This window comes from Marmota flaviventris, chromosome 16 (genome assembly GCF_047511675.1).
Source record: "Marmota flaviventris isolate mMarFla1 chromosome 16, mMarFla1.hap1, whole genome shotgun sequence".
NCBI lineage: Eukaryota > Metazoa > Chordata > Mammalia > Rodentia > Sciuridae > Marmota > Marmota flaviventris.
Window position 1 is genome coordinate 70,820,888 of NC_092513.1, and position 21,902 is coordinate 70,842,789.

The 21,902-nt window shown below is 40.0% G+C and overlaps 1 protein-coding gene across 4 annotated transcripts in view; it reads left to right on the forward strand.

The window, feature by feature from the left end:
* The window catches only part of Ercc6l2 (ERCC excision repair 6 like 2), a 117,556-nt gene extending 96,112 nt beyond the window's left edge, over positions 1-21,444 (forward strand). For 3 of the 4 annotated variants that reach the window (XM_027955829.2, XM_071602515.1, XM_071602516.1), the window contains 2 exons: positions 13,705-13,886; positions 19,747-21,444. In XM_027955829.2, the coding sequence (XP_027811630.2) occupies positions 13,705-13,886; positions 19,747-20,719 (1,155 nt within the window). In that variant the 3' untranslated portion in view covers positions 20,720-21,444. Of the gene's footprint in view, positions 1-7,246; positions 7,386-13,704; positions 13,887-19,746 lie in introns of those variants that run through there. The other variant, XM_071602517.1, reaches the window with a different exon arrangement.
* The last annotated feature ends 458 nt before the right edge of the window (positions 21,445-21,902 follow it).

A 21,902-nucleotide genomic window follows, 5' to 3' on the forward strand; every position in this document is an offset into this window, starting at 1 on the left:
AGGAAGGTTTATGGCTCCGGCATGTGACAGAATGAATTCTTACTGGGTGGGATTTCTCACGGTCTCATTTTTTCTTTCTCTAGCTAGATATTAATTTTATGGTCTTTGTATCAGAAAGTTTTTCTTCTAATAATAATTTTAGTGGAGATTAAGTGTTTTAAGATTGTTGCATTATATGCAGGAAATGATGTGACTAGTATTGGCATGAAAAAATCTTTTGTGTTGCTGACCCTAGAACTAGGATGGCTCAGAGATGGTGTTCTGTTTCAGAAGATGGCATATTAATTAAGTGAAGAATACCTGTTACTGAGCCAGGGGAAGGAGAACCCCGTGTTGCCAGTGAGTGTGCCACCTGTGCCCCTCCTAGCTGCCTTCCCCCCAGAGTTCATGGATGCTGTCACTGATGAGCTGCTGTGTGCAACACACATTCAACTCCTTGTATTATTCAAAATATAGTATAGATTTTCATTATCTCAATGATTGTTGCTTTTCGGCAAGGATGATGACATCCCTACTGTGATAGTCTGCGTACAATGACCTGTCAATGTTTTTGTTGCTGACAGTACCAATAATAGACTGTTTTAAGATATCTTGAAAGATATCTAGTCCAGTTCTCTATAATTTTATACAAGAAGGACTTGCCTTGGACCATGGGTGGCTTCCTGTGAAGAATTCTGTGGAAAACTATGTATTTAAAGGAATTATAAACTAAGTTAACAATGAACTAGATTGACGAAAATAATCTTTGCTTATTAGGAAGTTGTATGTTTCTAACTTCTAGCTGTTTTTTATGCTGATTGTGTAGAAGATAAATTGGCTTCTCAGAACAATTTCTCTGTTTAGAATAATGGGAAGATTCTAAATAGTTTAACAGAATGCTATTTCTTTGGGTAGATGAACAATATAAAGTTTAGAGATATAAGGCCTCATTGAACTGTGAGTCCACCTAGTGACTTAAAGAATGTTAAGCACTTAGCAACCTTTTCAAATTGTACTTTATCCCTCTATGAAAACCGTGGTATCCATTGGACATGGCCACTTAGGGGAACACCTACTGCCTTGCCATCTGAGAGCCCCGCCTCCGCACACAGAAGTTCTGAATATTTATAAGATGAGTAAAGCAACGTTGTAAGGTTAGGGAAACACAGCATTTCAGAATCTGAAGGATTCCTGGAGACTATTTAACCCAAGCATTTTATTTTATTTATGTTTAAAATCAAAGACTAGGGGCTGGGGCTGTAGCTCAGTGATAGAGCACCTGCCTCAAACATGTGAGGCACTGGATTTGATCCTCAGCACCACATAAAAATAAATAAATAAAGATATTTTTAAAAATAAAATAAAAATCAAAGGCTAAATGGCTCCCTCAGGCCACAGGACTTGGCAATGGCAACCCTTGTCATTTTTTAGTCTTCTATCTTATCCTTTTATCTCAGTTCCCTGGATCTCTATTTGGAGATTTCAGATTTACTTTCCCAGTATGACATATCAAGCTTTTAATTTTCTAAGATAACTAGTCTGTGAAGAATTTTCTTCACTTTAGCAGTTAGACGAAAATAAAGTAAAACCTAGTGGATTGAATGCATCCTTCCCTTTAGAAAAAGTTTTAAAAACTATTTTAAAAACTATTTCTTAGATAGTTAAACTCTATCTGTGGACTCAAGAAATACAGTGAAACTGTTGGCAATATCTACTTCACCAAAGGTACATTGCCAACTGCATGATTTTTCACCTTTTCCTTTTATTATGGTAGTTAATCTTGGTTGTCAACTTGCCTGAATTGAGAGACAAGAAAAATTGGTAAGGACACTTCTAGGTGTGTCTGTGAAGCTGTCTCCAGAGATGACTGGCATGTGAGTCAGCCCCTGAGTGGGGAAGACCTGCCCTGAACACAAGTGGTACCTCCCACCCACGGGGCCCTGGGTAGAATGAAAAGGCAGAAGAAGTGGGGGGCTCATAGGCACACTTGCTTGACCCTTCTTGAGTGGGTACATTTTTTGCTGCTGTTGTCATCTGTGGTCATCAGATTCCAAATTCTTTTTTTTTTTTTTGTATTACAATTCTTTTTTTTTTTTATTATTGGTTGTTCAAAACGTTACAAAGCTCATGATATATCATCTTTCATACATTTGGCTCAATTGGGTTATGAACTCCCATTTTTACCCCAAATAAAAATTCTTGATCCTTTGAACACAGATTCACACCAGCAGCTCTCCAGGGGGCTTTCAGGCCTTCAGCTTTGAACTGGGGCTGCATCATTGGTCCCTCTTATTAGGAAGTTTCCAGCTTTGGGACTGAGCAGCTACTGGATTGCCTGGCTCTCCAGCACGCAAAAGGCCACCGTAGGACTAGTTAGCATCTGATCATGTGAGCCAGTCTAATAAATCCCCTCTTATATACATCTATATAGACATATGTATCCTTTTGGTTGTATTCCTCCTGAGAACCCTAATAAACCTGTGCCTTTTTTTTATTTTTTAGCCAGGAATCATCTTCATTTTTACATTTATAATCTCCCAAATCTCCAAATCCTTCAAGATCTACTTCAGATGTTTCGTGCCTTCCTCAAAATCTGCCCCATTTCCTCCCTCATCAGAATCAAGCTACCTTTTCTCCTGAGCTCTGCTTTGCACAGTAGTACTTTTGCCCAGTAGTACTTTATACATCTTGTTCTTATTCTAAAGTATGACTTTCAGATTTTTATTATAGTATAAAAGTACGTATCTTCTTTTCTAATAAATCCTGAGCTTTGAAATAGAAGGCTATCTCTTGATTCATCTTCACTAACTTAAAATGATGTGTTACATGAATTACTACTTGCTGAATAAATACTTTTTTAAAACATATTTAGGTTTTCATTTGTTGTCTGGGTATGTTAAACTCTGCCACTATGTTCTGAGAGTTTTTAAGTGGTTTAAATCATCTTTTCCATGATCAACTTTCATAGTTTTCCTGGAAATCTTCTGGACCCAAGGAGGGGTCATGATATCCCCAATATATGGCCAGTTGGTCAAAAACAAGTAAAACAAACTGAGGCTTGCAATTGGCACTAGAAGTGGGGAGAGTCCAACTGAATCCTCTACCTGTGGATTCAGACACTCTCTAGGTATCCACCTGACTCTCCAGGTATATAGTGTCAGAATTAAACTAGAGGACACACAACTGGTGTCAACTGCTGCAAAATTGGCTCCCTCCTTGCTGGTGGGAGAAGTCCTCACTCTGGTATCCCAAGTCTTCTGTATTGACTATGGTGAGAACAGAGGAGAACACTTCATTTTTTCCTAGACACAGAAGTATTCTCAGGTTTGAGTGGCATTCCTGGTCTTCAGTGGATTTGCTCTGCCTCTGCCTCCAACCGCATCAGGTACTGTCTGATCCTCTACTCCAGATGGATCCAGTTCAAGTTCCATTTCTTCCATAATTCAATCTTTAGGGTCACTCTCTTCCAAGTGTTTTTAGCACCATTCTCTGTGCCAGTCATCATCATTGGTATGGGTACCTTGTGTGTATTCGTTTCCTTCAAGGTATGTTATAGGACCACAGCTTACGCTTCAGTGAATACCACCACGTGGCAAGGACACCACTGGGTTCAGAAAGCATTTGTTCTTGATAATTGCATGAAAGTACAACAAAAGGCAGGTCCCCATAACTGCTCCTCCACTCAGCCACACAATTCAAATGGGTAACATGACAGATAATGTAGAAGTATTAGTCTTGTTTGCACAGCATAAATGCTGGTATTCTTCATCTTCATTCGTTATGAGTCATTTCTTGGCCATGGTGCTCATATAGGAAACCAGTCAAGAAGGAAGGACCTGGGGAATGGTGTCAGAAAGACGTCCCTACCCATGCACCATCATCTAGCAATAAATCTAAAGAGGCACTGTGTGGCTTAATTTTTTTGTCTTCCAAATTATGTGGAGTGTCTTATTGTGTCCTTTCCATGACATATATGGCCTGTTTTAATTTGGCCCTTGCCCTCTTCTCTAGCTTCACTGAAGACACTCACTTCCTCAGGATTATTGGTACTAATTGTGTATGAGGCACTGTGCCTGGATCCAGGATACAAGATGAACAGGCTCTTCCTGGACAGTCTGCAGCTCAGGAGCTACTCTCCAAGCTCACTTTACCTCCACACCTTCGCTTCTGTGGTTATTTTGCTAAAAATTCCTTTTCACCTGTGGCTGCTTGTTGAATTCCTACCCTTGTCCTCTGTGACAGCTGTCCCCCAAGTCTTCTCCAAAGCAGCATAAATTTCTTCCTATTCTTTGTGTATGTGCATATGTGGCTGCTGTAGCACTTAGGATGTTGTATAATGCAACACTGTATGTGTATCAGCAAAATACTTTAAGCTATAAGGAATAGAATAACCATCTAAAAGTAGGTGACAGCATAGGTCACTGAACAAATTCATGTAACAGCATGTCTGATAGGAGGCATTTTCAGGGTTGGTGCTATGGCCCAGTGACATCATACAGATTTGGACTCTTATCATTTTCTGTCCCACTGTCCTGAATAAGTTAACTTTTATTCCTTTAGTCTCATGTTACCAGATCACTACCGCAACTGAACAACTAGTTTTCTCGAATAAATGTGTCCAAAGGACAGGAAGGTGTGATTCCCCTTGTATCTTTCTTTTTGTTGAGAAGGAAACTCTTTCTGAAAAACTATGATTGACTCAGCTCGTATGTGCCTTATCGCCCTACAATTGAGAGAGCAGCCCACCTTCCCTGAGGGCACTTGTAAGAATACTAGCTTCTACCAGACAACAGAGGGAGGCGGTGCCTTTGGGGAGGCCATCAACAGTGTCTGCCACCATTTATCTGGTTGGACAGTAGTCTTTTTTTTGTTAGGACCTGAATCTTAGTCTGTCTTTTTATTCCCAGAACCTAAAATAATACCTAGGTAATCAGTTAAACTTACCGATTTCAATTGACTTTCCAGTGGCTACCAAGGGGAACCTTCTCAAAGAGATTCTATAGAGATGTGAGGAATTACCCTAATTTATTAATATATGCATTAATCTTGTGCAGAGCATCAACATTGGGTAGGATAAATATGTCTAAGTAAAATTTGTGCCATTTTTTAAATTTTTTTGATAATATTCCCTATAATGTAATTTAATCAACTGTTGCTGCTTCTACAGCAAGTTTGTTGGTAAGCTGATGTTTTATTTTAGAGGTATCAGTTATCTTGTAGGCAAGTTACCATAAAGAATCAAATTTTAATTTGTAAACAGTTCTTATGACTGACTACTCAACATTAAATGCTTTGGAATGTGTGGAAGACCATGTCCCAGTGTTTCATTCTATATGCAGGGCTAATCTGATACAGGGAAAATAACAAATGCCTCAGAGACAAGAACGTTTTATTTCTTTCATAAAAATATTTTGGTAAATATCTTCTAAAAATTAATTTTCCTTAGTTGTGCTATTCATGCGAGTTTGTTGAGAGCCTGAAGAGTCTGTAACTCAGGGCTTGGTGTGGCAGCTCTCTGGGTCAGGAGAGCAAATGACCGAGTTGAATAGATGAGACACAAACAGCTGAGATAGTTTACAGCCACACTGGAGCTTCCCATTCAGAGCGACCCCTTTGACTTGTTGTATTCCCTTGGTGAGTAAAATTAGGATCTTGGACCTGCAGTTGCATCATTGGTTGCTAGGTTTGGTGTGACATATGTGATTACACAGAGTCTTCAAGCAGATTCCACGAATAAAATAAAGCTGTCATATGAGAAATTGGAAGGAAAATATGCAGGAGAAGTCTCATGAAGCTGGGTCTTCAGGCATGGGTGAGGCAGATGCTGGGGAGAAGGCAAGTTTGAGGAAATTTGGAACCAGGAATGAGAGTGCTTATGTGTTTGGTAACCAGTGACAAGACTGGTCTGAAGGCACGTTCCCTGGACAGCCAGGAGCCATGACCTGCACAGGGCGCTGTGAACAGACTCTGAAGACCGCGCGTGTGTGGGAGTGATCTGATCCATAAGTGTTAATACTGACCTGAGCAGGTTCCATGCTAGCGTTTGTGTTCTGAGAGGTGACACCAAGATGTATCAAATACCTGACCATTCCCCAGTGAAGGCTTCTCCCAAAGCAGGTTTTGGATTTGAATCCAGGTGTTTTCAGATTGGAATGTTATTTGTAAAACCATGCAGAAAATTTGACTTCACTGAATGTTTGTGGTTGTCCTCTAATCAGCCAGCTTTCCTCCCAGAGAGTGAGTGGACAAGATACAGGGTGGCTCAATACTGCCTTGGGTTTTTGACAACTATGGAAAGCTGCATCCCAGTCACAGGCAAGCACCTTGGATGACTGAGGATTTTCACACTTGTACAAAGATCCTTCAAAGTGCTTGTCACGTTAGACTCTCATAGACCATTTGAATGAATTTTCTTGCTCTGTGTTTTTGTAGTACTCCTGATTCCTGACTTTGCAAAGATAAGCAAATTTATGACTTTTTATGTATTCACATATTCGCCCTTAACCAAAGAGAGATTTCTTTTTTAATCTTTTGTTTGAACACATGTTAAACAAAAGCATTGCTGCCTCCAACTTTACTGTTCAAGGTTTAATGAAGAAGGAAAATCAAAGAGGAGTGGATTTTCTAGGCTTCTTGGCAGATGAAGTGATCTGGCTGAGGTGAGGGTGTGGCCAGAGGTAGTGGAGGAGACCTTTGTGTTTTCAAGGTCTGTGCTGGTCTCAAGAGCAAGGCAACTGGAAGACACTTCAGTGACCTAGAACCAGAACACGTCATCCCCCTCAGGCCTCGCAGAGGGCCAGAGCTGGGACCTCCTAGTTCCTTTACAGTCTGCCCATTTCATCCCCATGGTCTATGCTCATTTCCTTACCATTTCTACCCAGGTGCCCTCGCAGGTCTTTACTTCCAGAATTAGTGTTTACTTCAATGAATATAAACAGAAAGAGGTTCTTCATTTCCTTAAACTTTCTCTGAACTATTTTGGTTTCCTAGTATGTAAATATAGATTCCTTATGTAATGGAGTAAAAAGAAAAATGCTAATGCAAGTCATTTGGCTGTGAGGACGGAAGTCTTCCTTTTTTTTTTTTTTTTTTTTTTTAGGACAGTGACATCAAGAGTTGCCATCTGCAGTTTTTTTTTTAAGTCAGTTTTTATTTTTTTCACTTTCATATTGAAAATCTGTAACTTTTTTAGTTGAGACTTCCAATAAATAGCTATTGTTTTATTGAAAGTAAGGCAATTTGACTTAGGTCTACTTTTGAATTGCAGAGAGTGCACTTCTGGTTTAAAGGAATAAGAAAGAGTATTCAATATCAAAGGTCATTTGAATGTTGTATCCCACTGGGCTACCTGAGGAAGGGAACTTTCCTGCAATATCCAGTGTGAACCGAAAGCTTCACAGCCAGAGGTAAGCTATGCAAAATTAGGGATCCTTATTATGCCTAGTGTGGATTCTTTTTTTTTTTTTTCCCAAGTTTTGTTTTGGAGATTTTATTTGTGGGGTCCCCCTCCCATTTCTTTCTTTTAACTGTGGAAAGATTGAGTTGGATCACCTGGAGTTTCAAGTTTGTAGACTATGTACAATGTCTAAGAATCAACTGGTCATATGATATATAAAGTAGAATAAAACATTTTTTAAAATCCTGAGATATTAGAGGGATGGGGAGGTACACAATGAACACATCTCTAGCATTTTTGCCTGCAAAAGTGACCTTATATTTATTGTAATCCTAATGTATGTCTTTTATAATTTAAAATAGTAAAGCTATTCTTTAACAGATTACACGCATTATACATTTGTAAACAGTAATATTTATACTTTTAAACATTTTATAAGTATATCAGAAAAAATCAACTATGATTTGATAACTTTATCAAAATTATGTCAAAGCAGATATTAAGTCTTTGAAATGAGCCTTTTTTTTAGGAATCACACCAAGGGGCACTCTACCACTGAGCTATATCCCAGCCCTTTGCCTTTTTTTTTTAATATTTATGTTTAGTTTTAGGTGAACATAGTATCTCCATTTTATTTTTATGTGGTGCTGAGAATTGAACCCAGTGCCTCACGTATGCTAGGCGGTCGCGCTACCACTTGAGCCACATCCCCAGCCTGCCCTTTTAATTTTTTACTTTGAGACAGGGTTTTGCTGAGGCTGGCCTCAAACCTGAGTTCTTCCTGCCTCAGCCTCCAAAATAGCTGGGATTACAGATGTGTGCCCCCCACACCCAGCCAAATGATCCATTTCAAGTTAAACATTTAATCATGGCTAAGTGAAGAGACTATTTTGGCCAGGCTGTATTAGAACAATTACCATTTCTAGAAATAATATTTTAATGATTTAGTTGGACTAGATAATTTTATATGCTAAATTTTATTTTTAATAATTATTTTTATAAGGATAACATTTTGTGTTTAAAGTTTTGACTGTATAAGTGAGATTAGTATCTATATAACTAGCCTTAGCCTACCTTTTACCTTTTTAACTTATTTAGCTATGGTCTAAAGAGGAAAGGGCTTCTCCCTCCTCTTTCAGTTCTGCCTGACTGCTCCGTCTTAGAATGTGTATATCTAAAGAAGGAAGAGGTATTACTACTCAGAAGTTATAATATTAGTTCAACATTTGGCAATAAATTCAACTTCACAAGCAGCCCCATTTTTTGTTCAATTAGTTTTTATCATCAAATGGATTTTTTAACTCTGTTTATATTATCTAAGAGTAGTTACTGCATTTCTTACATTTCTTAGTAGATTTTAGTTTTGATATATATTCCAAAAATAGAATTTGATTTTTTTTTATATAAATACTATAGGGAAAGTACCAAAGTCTAATAATTTGTGGACATAATTGTAAACATAGCAATTACTAAGTGATAAATTATGCTTTAATAGTAACACCTTCTAAAATAGAGTATTAGCAGAAATACTTCTACTATACAAATACTGCACAAAGTATTTGATACTGGGGACTGAATCTAGTGGCACTTTACCACTGAGCCACATCCCAGCCCTTTTGTATTTTGTATTTTGAGACAGGGTCTTGCTAAGTGGCCTAGGTGAAGCTGGCCTTGAACCTATGATCCTCTGTCTCAGAGTCCTGAGTCACATAGGTGCTCACCACTGTGTCTGGCTGCACAGAGCTCTTGTCTTCATAATTTCTTCCTTGTTTTATTATCATAACCATAATCAGAATCACAGAGTTTAGTACCTTTAATTCTTGGTAGATACTTTTGAAGAATCCTTTTTAGAAAAGTTAGGGGCAATTGGGAGCTTTCACAGAAACTGGGAGTTTTGCTTTCTTCCTTCCTGTTGTAACACAACATTCTCCATGCAGCACACACAGCACTCTAGTTGCTGGCCACTCTGTCCTCCGGAGGAAAGAGGAGTGATGTTATTTTGCTTTCTTGAGCAGCACAAGGAGCTTCATCCTCTGTCCTAACATTAAGAAGGACTTGTGCCTTTTCAGTTCCTGCTCCACCTCATTTTACTGCGCTCCTCCTTCCTTGGGTCTTCATTTCTGTCGCTGCTGCACCGTGGTCTTTCCACATCTGGATTTTATAGCTGCCATCTAAGTGGGAATGAACAAATTTTGAATCTAGCCACACAATCTAGAATTAGAATCTCTTGGTCTGGCCATAGACCTTGTACTTCACTGTGCAGAAGAGATGCCGGCTGTGGCTGCAACAGTGGCTGCACTGTGGCATATTTTCCCCGTGTAGACTGTTGTAAAAGATTGACTGTACTCTTACTGTAAGGCAGGAAAATTTTACTTTTCTAACAAGAACACCAAAATGCTTATAAATTCAAACAGGAATTGTTTTTCAAAGAAAAATAAGACTTCTTGAAAATTACATAAACAGTGTTGCCACTTAAAACAGTCACAGACTCTTGTGTCTGAAAAGTGTGGTTGTACAGCTTCAGGATTCATAGACACCCCTTCTGAAATCACTGACACCCATCTGCATAACCTTGAAACCCAGGTTAAGAGTCCATATTCCCCCCACAATGGGAAGCAGAATAACGCCCTCCCCAAATATGCTCATGAAGTAATTCCTGGAACCTGTTAATATGTTTCTTTACCTGACAAAAGGGAGTTAAAGTCATAGATGCAATTAAGGTTAAATCAGTGGCCTTGAGATAGCTTCTTTGCATGGATGCAGTTAAGGGTGCTAATCAGATGACCAGGATCCTTTGATCCTGGATTCTGGATGGGCCCCGGCTAATCACGTTAGCTGTTCAAAGCAGAGAACCTTTCCTGGCTGAGGTCAGAGGGTGATATGACCATGGAGAAAGTGTTAGAGAAGAGTTGCTGGCTTTTAAAGAGGACCACAAAACAAAGATTGTGGACAGTATCTGAGAGCTAGAAGAGCAAGGAAATGGATTTTCCCCTAAACATCCAAAAAGGATCACAGCCTTGCCAGCACCTTGATTTTAGCCCAGTGAGACCCACATCAGACTCAGTGACCTATAGAAACTTAAGATAATGAGTTTATATCATTTAAAGTCAATAATTTTGTGGTGAATTGTTATGGCAGCAACAGGAAACTGACACACCCTTCCTAGCGCACAGTGTGTTATGTATTCTCCCTTGGAGCTGCCATCCCACATCAACCTAGACAGCCACTGCATTCCTAAGAGCTAACAGAACCCAGGTAAATTCCAGATTGTGCTTCACAACCTGATTAAAGTCTCTTACCAAATGGAAATCTGAAACATAGATTTTTAAAAAATAAAAGTTAGGATACTGAGCCCATTTAACAGAAAAATAATTTTACCTTTTTATTATTGGTTGTAAGAATTGGGTTTTGAAATGGAATACTTGGCAAAATGTAAAGATCCACTTGTCTGATAGTTGTGGTTGCAAAGCCTGAATTTTTCTGACGAATTTATAAAAGTGATTGAAAAAAAAAACATGTTTGTATAAAATGTGAACTTTGTACTGCTGCCATAGTCAGCAATATCCAGTGTGATCATGTAAATAATCGATAATTGCCATTGCCTGGCATGATTTCTCCAAGGCCCCAGGAATTTACAGGATATGAGGAAGGGAGTGTTCCTGTTAGCCTTCTCTTTCTGCTAACTCGCTTTACTTTCAGATAAGTGTTCCATCTCTTCTTAAAATAATGGAAAGTTATTTCTGGGGATCATCTAAGGTTATCAGCCTTTAGAAACTTTGAATGTTCATCTGATTTTTGTTGGAAATAATGCATCAAATCTCTTTTAAACTTATTCTTAATGATTCTACTTTTTTTCTCTTTATTAATAATGTTTTAAGGTACAATTTTGCAAAAAAATTAAGTCTTTAAGGAAAGTATCTTTAATACTACTGATTACTGCAAAGCCCTGGTTCAAGCTGGTCAGCTGTCATTTTGTGTTTATCCATCTGAGTCACAAAACTTGTAAAGATGTCAATTTATTTTCATTAGAAATGGATTGCTACTAAAGAACATACCATGTTTTGTCTTTTGGTCAATAAAATGAACTTGAATATAAGTTAAACAGGTAAATGTCTAAAAGAAAAAAGCTAAATATGCCATATGTTTTTTAAAATAGGCTGAACATTTAAACCCCTTAAGGGTAGGACCTTCTTGTGGATGTAAATATACTCACATCTCTAGCTCAAATGCATAGCATGGTGGCAGAAACATAGTGAGTATTTAGTGAATACTTGAGGAATTAAAAAACATTTCCTATCTATATTCTTTGAATGTGTACCACTTCAATCCAATAGAAACCCTACCAAAAGAAATAATAATAATTATATCATTAGCAAGACTCAGTGTCGATTAAACTCTGGTGGTCTTTGTATGCTTGAAAATGATAGTTTAACTAGGTATAGAATTCCAAGTTGACAGTTTTTTTCTCTCTGCATGTTAAAGGTATTATTCCATTATCATCTGGCAGTGGGAATATTAATGAAGAATCTGATGTTAGTTTGTCACTTCTGTGCAGATACCTTGGTTTTTCTCTATGGGAATTTTTAAGATATTCCCTCTAAATGTAATCCATCAAAATACAGACTATTTTAATTTTTGCCAATAGGGATTCTCTTTCTTTTCTCAGTTTGAAGATTCATGCCTTCTTTAATTTTCAACTATTATCTCATTAACATAATCTCTTCCATTTTCTCTGGTCTTTCCTTCTATCATTTTAGAAGTTTTGGTATGTCTTCTGACTCTTAATTTCCCTCCTTTTCTTCCTTTTAAATTCCTATATTGCATTCTGAGAAATTTTATTTTTCCAGTTAGTCAACTATTATAAGGATGTTTATTCTGCTACTTATCCAATGTATTGAGGTTCTTTCTATTTTTTATTTCAGAACTATATTTCTTTCTCTTTTTTTTTTTTTTTTAAGTTTGCATTTAGTTCTTTCCCAAATCTGTCTATACAATGCCTCATTCTTGCTAGTGGATTCTATTCCTTCTTTTATCTTTCTAGACCTGGTGAAAATTTAAAGTCTCATTTACATTGCTCAGATATGAGCTCTCATCTTTGTTGCATCTGACAATGTTCATGGTGTTGGGTTTCATATGTTCTTTATAATTTTTATCCTAACCCTTTTTACCCCCATTGGAATCATAACCATTCTCTGGATTATGGAAGTCTTTCTATGGTATGTTTTTGTAGTCACCCCTCATTTAGATCTGTGGTTTTCCCTGGTTCTTAGCCAATCTTTTTATGTTGGTTTTCAGCTTGGGTTTTCCATACTACCCAGGTGGTGCAAAATCAGACTCCACAATGGCACCAGCTGGGCATTTCATTTTTTTCTGCAATAACTCTGACTAGAGGAAAAAGGTGGCTTGTGTCTATGCTGTGTCCTAGTTTAGGCTTTCCTTTGAAAATCAGATATTCTTCTCATACCTCCTGTGTTTTTTGTTTGTTTCTTCATTTTTTAATGCAGGGAGTTGAATCATTTCCATCTTCCCTCTGCCCTTTGTACCTGTGGATGAGGTTCTGCCCTGTGAGTTGCTTAGTGTCAGCTCTCACTCACCACTGTGTCACTTCTTTGTTGTTCACATCTAGAAACTTTCTTATTTTTGAGCTCAAATATAATTTTATTCTTGTAATTGTTGTGGAACTGTATCCAGTATTTCTCTTTGGGGAATGGAACGGGGCTTTCCACCTATTCACAATTGTCAAGGAAACTGGAACCATACGGTTTAAAATGATTTTTTAACCCACTCTTGCTAACAATTTACATTTAACAAGCAGCCCATAGTCTAAAATGTTTGATTCTATCTATAGTTTACAAACTGTAGTAGCCTCTTGAAATCACTAGATATTCTTGCAATCCAGCAGAGTTTGAAAACTAGTATTGATGAAAATGATTTATTTGTCACATAAAATTGTTCCTTTTTATAAGTTTGGCTACTTTGTAAAATTAAGTAACAAAGACTACTCAATGATTTTGAGAAAAATCACCACTCAAATGTACTGAACTTAAACATTTTAAGAGTACCCATTTTTATTCCATCATTTATATAGTCATTAATTGGTACCTTTATTTGGGACAGTAGCTCTCAACATGTGTATCAGTATGTCCAGTCTCAGCAATAGAAATAGTTCCATTTTCCCCATTTCATCTTTTTAAAGGTCTAGATTGACATCTTCTGACAATAATTTCAGATGGAGAATGTGTACTTCATTAAAAAGAGCATATTGGGGGAAAGTAATACATCCTCCTTCTTTGACCAAAACCAACCTTTCGTTCCTTCCCTTTTTCCAGACATATGAAGAAAAAGCGAACCCAGCTACAGTAACACACACGAGGACAGACCAGCCACCAAGTGAAGGACCCGGTTCCTCTCCCCTGTGCGTTTCACACCCTGTAAGTCAGAAGAAGAAAAAAGTCTACCGTACAGACCAGACGACCTTCATAATTGGAGAAACACCAAAAGGAATCCGCAGGTATGTCACATATGATAACATGGAACTTTAGCAACAATTATCAAGAGAAATATGGATCCTTAATAACATATACAAATTAAATTATAACCATACTTGACATAAATGTTTCAGAAAAATCTGAATTTGCATACTTTAAAAAATAAACTTCAAATATTTTAGATGTTTTTAAAGGGCTAATCCCTAAATTGGTTTTTTAAAAATGAAATCATTATATATAAAAAAAATGAGCTCTTAAGTACACTTTTTCATTCATTCATTAACTATTTATTGGGCACCTAATACATGACCAGGCATTGTGCTATGTGCTGAACATACAGAGGGAAAGACAGGCGTAGAGCTCACGATGTGGTAGGAAAGGAGCTGACGTTGAACCTTAAGGTTTTAAAAAGTAAAAAATCACATAAGTGAGTCGTTATAAAGAGGTGTTATAGGAAAGAAATGGACTGCGTTGACAGGGGAACTGAGATGCATGGTAGGGTGGACGCTGCTCTATAGTGAGCAGTCAGGAAGACCTCTCCATACAGGTGGTGTTTGCACTGAAACCTGACAGATGACCAGGCCCAGAACCTGATTAGGAGTATCCCTGAGAGCAGCTGGATGTTCAGGGACAGTGTCAGACTCCTGAAAAATAAAGCCAACAGCCCATGAGATGAGGATGAGACAGGCGGGGCTGGAGCCTGTGGGAAGGACTCGGACTTTGTTGTGATGCAGTGGAGACCTGTGGAAGAAGAGTGGGGCCTGCTCCATGTGTTTAAAGGGTGGCTTCAGCTTCGGTGTGGGAGGGGGAAGTGGATGTGGGGAGACAGTGGGAGGGATGGGGACGATAAGGAGCCACGCTAGTGAATGCACCAAAGTGGTTGCCATGGCAATAGAGCCAAATGGATAGTTCCCTTTGGTGATGGACTGACTTGGGAAGAAAAGAAAACAGGATTGCCCCTAACTTCCTGTCTTAAGCCACAGAGTAGATTTTCTGAGTGAGAAAAACTGGGAGAGAAACAAGTTTGGAGTGAAAAACAAAAAATCAGTTCTTTTTCACTCATATGAAGTTTGTTATTCTATGGAAATGTCACACAGGCAGTGAATATGCCACTCTAGGGTTGGGGGTTTGAGTTGTAAATCTGGGCATCAGGAACATATAGATTGTAAATGGTTTTGGACCCACAGCACTGTGCGAACAGCCGGGGAGCAGAGGTGGGAAGGAGGGGAAGCCCCGACAGTGTGGAGCAGCCCTTCCTCCTGGAGCAACAGCAGCAACGTGGGCTGGGGCAGAGGCAGTGCAGGGCCTGAGGCCCCGGGGGTTTGAAATAGGGAGCGTTCACTTCATCTTATGCTGCAGCCTGGGGTGGAGCAGAAAGTGCCCTCGGTAGCTGCCAACAGAGCTCTTTGCCACTTGGCATAGGCAGTCCAAGAGAATCCGTGGGTGGATGCCAGGGTGAGGGGTGCTAGCAGGGAGCCAGCAGGCCCTGGGCAGCTCTTTGTGTTTGGATATGGAAAGGCGCAGTAGCCGGAGGGTACCATGGGGACCAGGGTGAGGTGTTTTGAAGTTGGAAGATAATTGAACTACGTAGGGTGTGTTGAGGGAGAAGACTCATGGGGAATGGACCTTGCAGAGGTGAGGACAGGAATGACACCCTGGAGAGGCAGTGTCCAGACCAGTGGCCACAGCTGGCCTTGGAGAGGCACTGAAAAAGAAGGGACCATCATGGACACAGACATAGCATTTTCTCAGTGAATCTGCAATTAAAGCCATATTCAGAGGGAACAAAGTTATCAAATAAATTACAGAACAGGAAATCAAGCTTAGCTGGACTGGAATTCCTGGGTGATGTGAGTCCCCATTTTGGAGTGAGTTTGTACAACCATCCATCCATTCCTGCAGATTTTGTCCAACAAGCTCCAGTTGCTCTGTTGCAGGTACAGAACAAAGAGATGGCCAGGTCTTACCAGGGGCTAGAGCGAGGGGAGAGAGTCAAGAAAGCTGAATGCTGTTTGTAAAAGAATGATTACAAAATGAATCTAAGCTAAACAGAGGAGGAGAGCGAGCCAGTGGGAGTGAGTGGTGGTCTGGAGGGTTCAGTGAGGCCAGGAGTTCTCGACAGCACTGCTGTCCTGGGCCGGGGAGCAGCTGAGTGGGAGCATAAGATGATTGCGTTCCAGGCCCAGGAGGTTGTGCAGCTGGTGGTGATGACAGTGGCAGATAGGACCCTGGAAGCAAGCTGACGTGAACTGAGATGAGTCTTTGGAGGTCAGTGACGAAATGGGTGGGCCAGGTTTTGGGTGGCAAGGCCATGTGGACACTGATGTTATGGATACTGATAACAGAGGGTGGAGCAGGAAGCTGCATCTGGAGTGTTTAGCAGGAAGCAAAGGCCAAAGGAGGCTTACAGGGCTGGCCCTGGTGGCCCTGGGACAGGGGAAAATGATGTTGGCTCTGTGGGTTCAAAATGCTTCCCTGGCGGGGGGTGGGGGGTGTACCTCCCAGGGAACTGGTCTTCAGCTGCCCTGGAAAGACTGGTCCCTCAGCTCCTTGGGAAGCTGGGGTGGTGGCTCTCGAGAGCTGCCTGCTGTTGTGCAGATGGGCAAGCATGTCCCTGCCTGCACAAACATTGGTTCCCAGGACTTTTGCAGGTTGTCTTTCACTCTGGGCAATTATGTTTCTGAGGCTGCCCATGGACATCTCATCAGTCTTTAAGGAATACAGGTGCCTTTATTCCCTTGGCAGTGTGTATTTTTTATAAAAGTGTAACAATTAGTTTTGCCTCCTTTTTTCTTCTTTCAGATAGATAGATAGATAGAGGATTGACTCCAGGGGCACTTTCCCACTGAGCGACATCCCCAGCTCTTTTTATTTTTTTATTTTGAGGCATGGCCTTGCTAAGTTGCTAAGGCTGACCTTAAACTTGTGATCCTCCTGCCTCAGCCTCCCGAGCCACTAGGATTACAGGCATGTGCAACTGTACCTGATGCCTCTTGCTAAGTATAGGGGTGAGGATTGTCTAATATTAGAGTGCCAGGGTCTGATTCCCCTGGTCCCCACCAGTCATCCTGGTCAGTCATTAAGGCTCTGAGCCTCTGCAACCACGTGATCATCTGAGTGAGGTTCAGCCTGCCGTTCCTTCAGAAAGCCTAGGCAGAGACAAGGTGACTCCAGTTGTGCTGCTCCCTGCCTCCTCAGGGAAAGAGGAGAGGATGTGGAGTTTTCTCCATGATACAGAACTACTACTCTTCATGCCCTTGCTGAATGATACCTATCTTTGGTTTCCCTTTTTCCTGTTTCCCCAAGTGGTTCATGGTAGTTTACTCAGGCTTAGTGATTTTTGCTTGCAAAGTGACTAGCTTTTGCCCCTGATTGTACTACCTTAAATTCTTGGAGAAAGTTCTTCTGAAGACCCAGAATTAGGAAATCAAGTTAAAAGTCAAAAATAAAATGAATGATAATCATTACTTTTCCTGTTAGGGGCAACCATGTGGCATACTTTTCTTGCAGACTACTCAGGCTAAACAGGGTTTGAAACAGCTGTCCTCCCAGAGGTGACAGACCACAGGGTCATGGGTGAGGTCATGGTTTCAGCCCAGCAGAGGTGAAGTTTCTTTGGCAGCTGCCAAGACACTACCAAGTCTTGGGTAAATAAAAGACATCAGCTCGCAACCCTGCCAATCGCTAACTCTTTGCAAGCACAAATATTTGTTAGAAAGGTCACAAAAATGGATTTGGAGATGATTAATAAACAAAATAATATCGTATTACCTCATTTGAACTAAAAACTGGAACCTTTTAAGAACATGCTCACTTTCCAAAAAGAACATTGGCAATTTCTAAGAAAGAAGTGTGGGAGCACACACATGGGGGTAAGTTAGTATTGTGTCGGAGATGAGAGTCGCTGGTGGTCAGGTGTGTGTGTGTCTGGATTTGGAACATTTAATAAGACACTCTAGTGAGTACTAGAAGCCACAGTACTCATCTGAAGTCACAAAAGGAAGAAGCAAGCACGCCCTATGGAGTGCCACTAAAGCCCAAGGAAACACACACTTTATGTAGCCCAGAATGGCTGGTAAAAAAATAATAATAACATGACATTAAAGTTCCTACTTACTTATGTACACTAAAAAGAAATCATTATTTTATCCTAAGAACTCTCTGTTTGCATCAGATAAATTCAGTCTTCTCACCTTGGCTGTTGACCCTTTATGATTGTCAGCTGTCCCTTTGCAGTTTCTCCTGTCCCTCCATGCACCTTGTCCCCTTGGAAGTGAACCTGTGTGTGTCCCCTCTTCCCGGCAAGCTTCCTCACTCATCTTCACCTGACCTGAGATGACAGCAGAGAACCCAACCCCCAGTTTGCCCACCAGTAATCCCTGGCGTGGGTGCCCCTGCTGTGGGTGCCAATTGGCCTCTGTACTTGGTACCTCTGCCCTCTTGTAGTTTGACTTTCCTGCATTTGTCCTCCCCAGTTAAGACTATAAACTCCTTAAGGAGTTTTGTTCACTGGTGTGTAGTACTTAGCACATATTAGGGCTCTATAAATATTTGTGGAATGAATAAATGGGTTTTTAAAAGAGCTACTGTATAAAATACAAGTAAAAATCCTAAAACTTTGGAATTTTAATTATATGCTACAACACTATCTTTGGCTTTTTTTAAAGAAGTATTTACAAACATAAATTCAATATCAGCAATCAGTACCCTCTGTCTTCTTCTTGAGCTACCATAATGGGTAACGTAACAACAGAGATTAATCCTCAGAGTTCCAGACTCAGGAAGTCCAAGATCAGGGTATTAGCCAATTCAGTCTTTGATGGGGGTCTTCTTTCTACTTTGCAGATGGCCTCCTTCTCACTGTGTTCTCGTGTGGCAGGAGGGAGGGGTGGAGCGGGAACCGTGAACAAACAGAACAATAACATCCCATCACTTCAAGGGCAGTGAAAGCTGGAACCTGTAAGAAGGCCCTGGGCCAGCTCTGTGGCCTCTCTTCTCATGAGGACACTAATGCTGCCAGATTGGAACCCCACCCTTACGACCTCATGACCACTGATCCCCTAGAGGCCCTGACCCTAACTACTGCCAGATGGAGTGTTGGGGCTCCAGCATGATTTGGGGGGAACAACTCAGTTCATAGCATGCTCACCAATGGAGAGGAGCAGTCTGTGGCCCAGGTGGCCATGTCATTCCTCTGCCTCCATCTCACCAGGCTTCTAGAAGGCCCGTCTCCTCATCCTCATCATTCATGTAACAGTGTTTATTATTAATATCCTATACTAAAACTGCAACTTCTTCAAATAATATCTCACCTCTCAGGCTGTCTATACTAAAAGTGGACCAATTGAGAAAAAAAGAATCAAGGCTTAACAGTTTACAACTTTCCTTTTAGGCTCATCAAAAAAGTCTTATAAAATTTCTATGCTGTATTTGTAGAAAAAGGGTAAAGGAGAGAGAAAGAAAAATATTTCTTTCTTAATTCTCCAGAATTTTCTTTCTGTTCACTGAAACCCTTTGACAATATTATTTCATTGATTTTAATACAATATAGATTTTCAAATATACATTATGATTCTCATGTCAGTCATAAATTGGCTCACTGGAGGAGTAGCCGGCTGGAATCCCATAATTCCCAGAAAATACCTGATAGCATAAATCAGAATAACTTAAGAAAGCTGGTGATTTCATGGGCTAACATAATTTTCCTAGTAGCATAAGGAAAGAGGCCACGATAAAATGCATTCTTGTGTGGAATTAAGCAGACATAAACTAACGGAACAAAATTACATAACTTTGCCTCTACATTTCCTATCATTGATGATGATTTTTCTGAAAATAAAATATAATGAAAATAACCACTGATTTTCTTCATTCAATCTTTAGAAAACAATTTGAAGAAATGGCTTCTTTCTTTAACCTGTCTTCTGTAAAGGAATTCGCTATACATATAACTAACGCCACTTCAGAAGAACGACAGAGAATGCTAAGAGACTTTTATGCTTCTCAGCATCCGGAGGTGAAAGAATTTTTTGTGGATTCTGTTTCAGAATTCATCAAATCTGCCCACAAGGAAGGAGAGAGTACCAGAAATAAATGTAAAGAAAGAAACTCTTTTATAAAAAGAAAACCATCACAATCTAAAAATTTGTCCTTTAGAGATTGTACCAACCAAATTTCTCAAATTTGCAGTCCAAAAGCATCTAAAGGAAAATCAGTTAAGTTTCAGAGTGACGGTGCGTGTCAGGAAGAGGCACTTTCCAGTGATGCAGAAACTGCAAAATCTCCTATTAGCTCTGCTCACGAGATTGACAGTGGGGACGATGGGCGAGCCTCCAGAGACCCGGCGGCCTCCCGCTCTCCCAAGGGCAAGTCAGAGGCACAGGAGAGGCAGCTGGAAAATACCAAGCAAGCCCCAAAGGACCTCACAGGGACGGGCATCTCAAGAAACAGACCCCTTTGCAAGTCAGAAGACAAAAAGGTAGAAAATCCAGAGTTCGGAAATGCTTCTGTGGAAGGCTTGCTTGGTGACACCTCTATTCTCGATGACCTCTTTAAAAGTCACGGGAACGGTCCCACACGACTGCCAAAGAAGGTTCTTTCAAGGCCCATGGAAAAAGCAAAACAGAGACCAAAAGACTTCTGGGACATCTTGAATGAGCAGAATGAGGACAGTCTCAGTAAACTGACTGACGTAGCGGTTATAGAGACCCTGTGTGCAAAAGCACCTCTTGCCGTACACTGCAAAAGGAAGGAAAGGCAGGAAACTTCCCTCTGGAAACCCAATGAGAAGTTTTTGTGGAAAACATTGAACTCCAGTGATACAGAGGAGAACACAGCTATCACACAGAGAGAGTGACACACGAGTGTGTGAATGAATTAGTACACCAGAGAGCTGCCGCCGTCAGTGTCATCAGCACTGTGTCCACACTGATGATACTGTCCCAACACAGTGGTCCGCTTATATTTTTATTAAATTCTTATTTTAGGGTCTGTTAGTTTTAGATGTCGTGATTTGTTTTCCTTGATATGTGACTTGATCTTTTGGCTTTAGTTTTGATTTGGGCACTGGGGACTGAACACAGGGCCTCAACACCACCAAGCCATGTCCCCAGTTCTGTTTGTTTATTTGTTTGTTTTGAGACAGGATCTTGCTGAATTGCTGAGTTTGGCCTCAAATTTTCAGTCCTCTTGCGTTAGCCTTCCAAGTTGCAGGGATTACAAGCATGCACCACTGTACCCAGCTCATATCTGGCTTGATCTTTCAAAAAATATGATTATATTATAGTATAAACATTATGAAATGAAAAAGATTCTAGATTTGTTATCAGAAGACCTTCTGTAACTTTAGATAAGTCACTTTCCCTGGTGTACATTCATTTCATAACATGAAAGATTCAGGGTTTGAATCTTTCAAGAATATCAGTCAACACAAATATCCTTTCAGTTTGAAAACCCAATTCACTCTCCCAAGTGCCTTTTAGTCATAGGTCAAATCATGCCCCCACATCAGGAGGGATACCCTGATGTGTTTCTTCCTTAAAAGCGTCTGGAAAATCATTAAATGCTTTCCTTTTCCCTTGGTATCATGACTATTATTTAATAATTATTTAATGATTGTTTCAGATGAAATTAGTACTGAATGTATGGTATTGTGTTAAAATGCTAATTTTATAAATGCTTGAAATCAAAGGTAAATGTTGGATGGTGTTATGGGATAGGATGCTAAAGTAATAGGATTGCTAGATACCAACACTCAACTTTTTATAAAACTATTAGGATTTAATTAATATAAATAAAGTTTTGCATAGAGCTTTTATTTATTTAAGTAGGAAGAAATGAATAAATATGTGATTTTATTTGAAGCTGGGCCATTTTGGGAATTGAATTTAAATGGCTTATATCCAACCTGAAAAGGGCTCCTTGTTGGATTTACTTGTTTAGGAACATTCCTTCCGAAGCTGTGTTCTGAGCTGGGAGCTTGAGCCCCAGAGGTCAGGCGCAACTACTGGTAAAAGCAAAGAGGTCCTGTCTATAAAGAA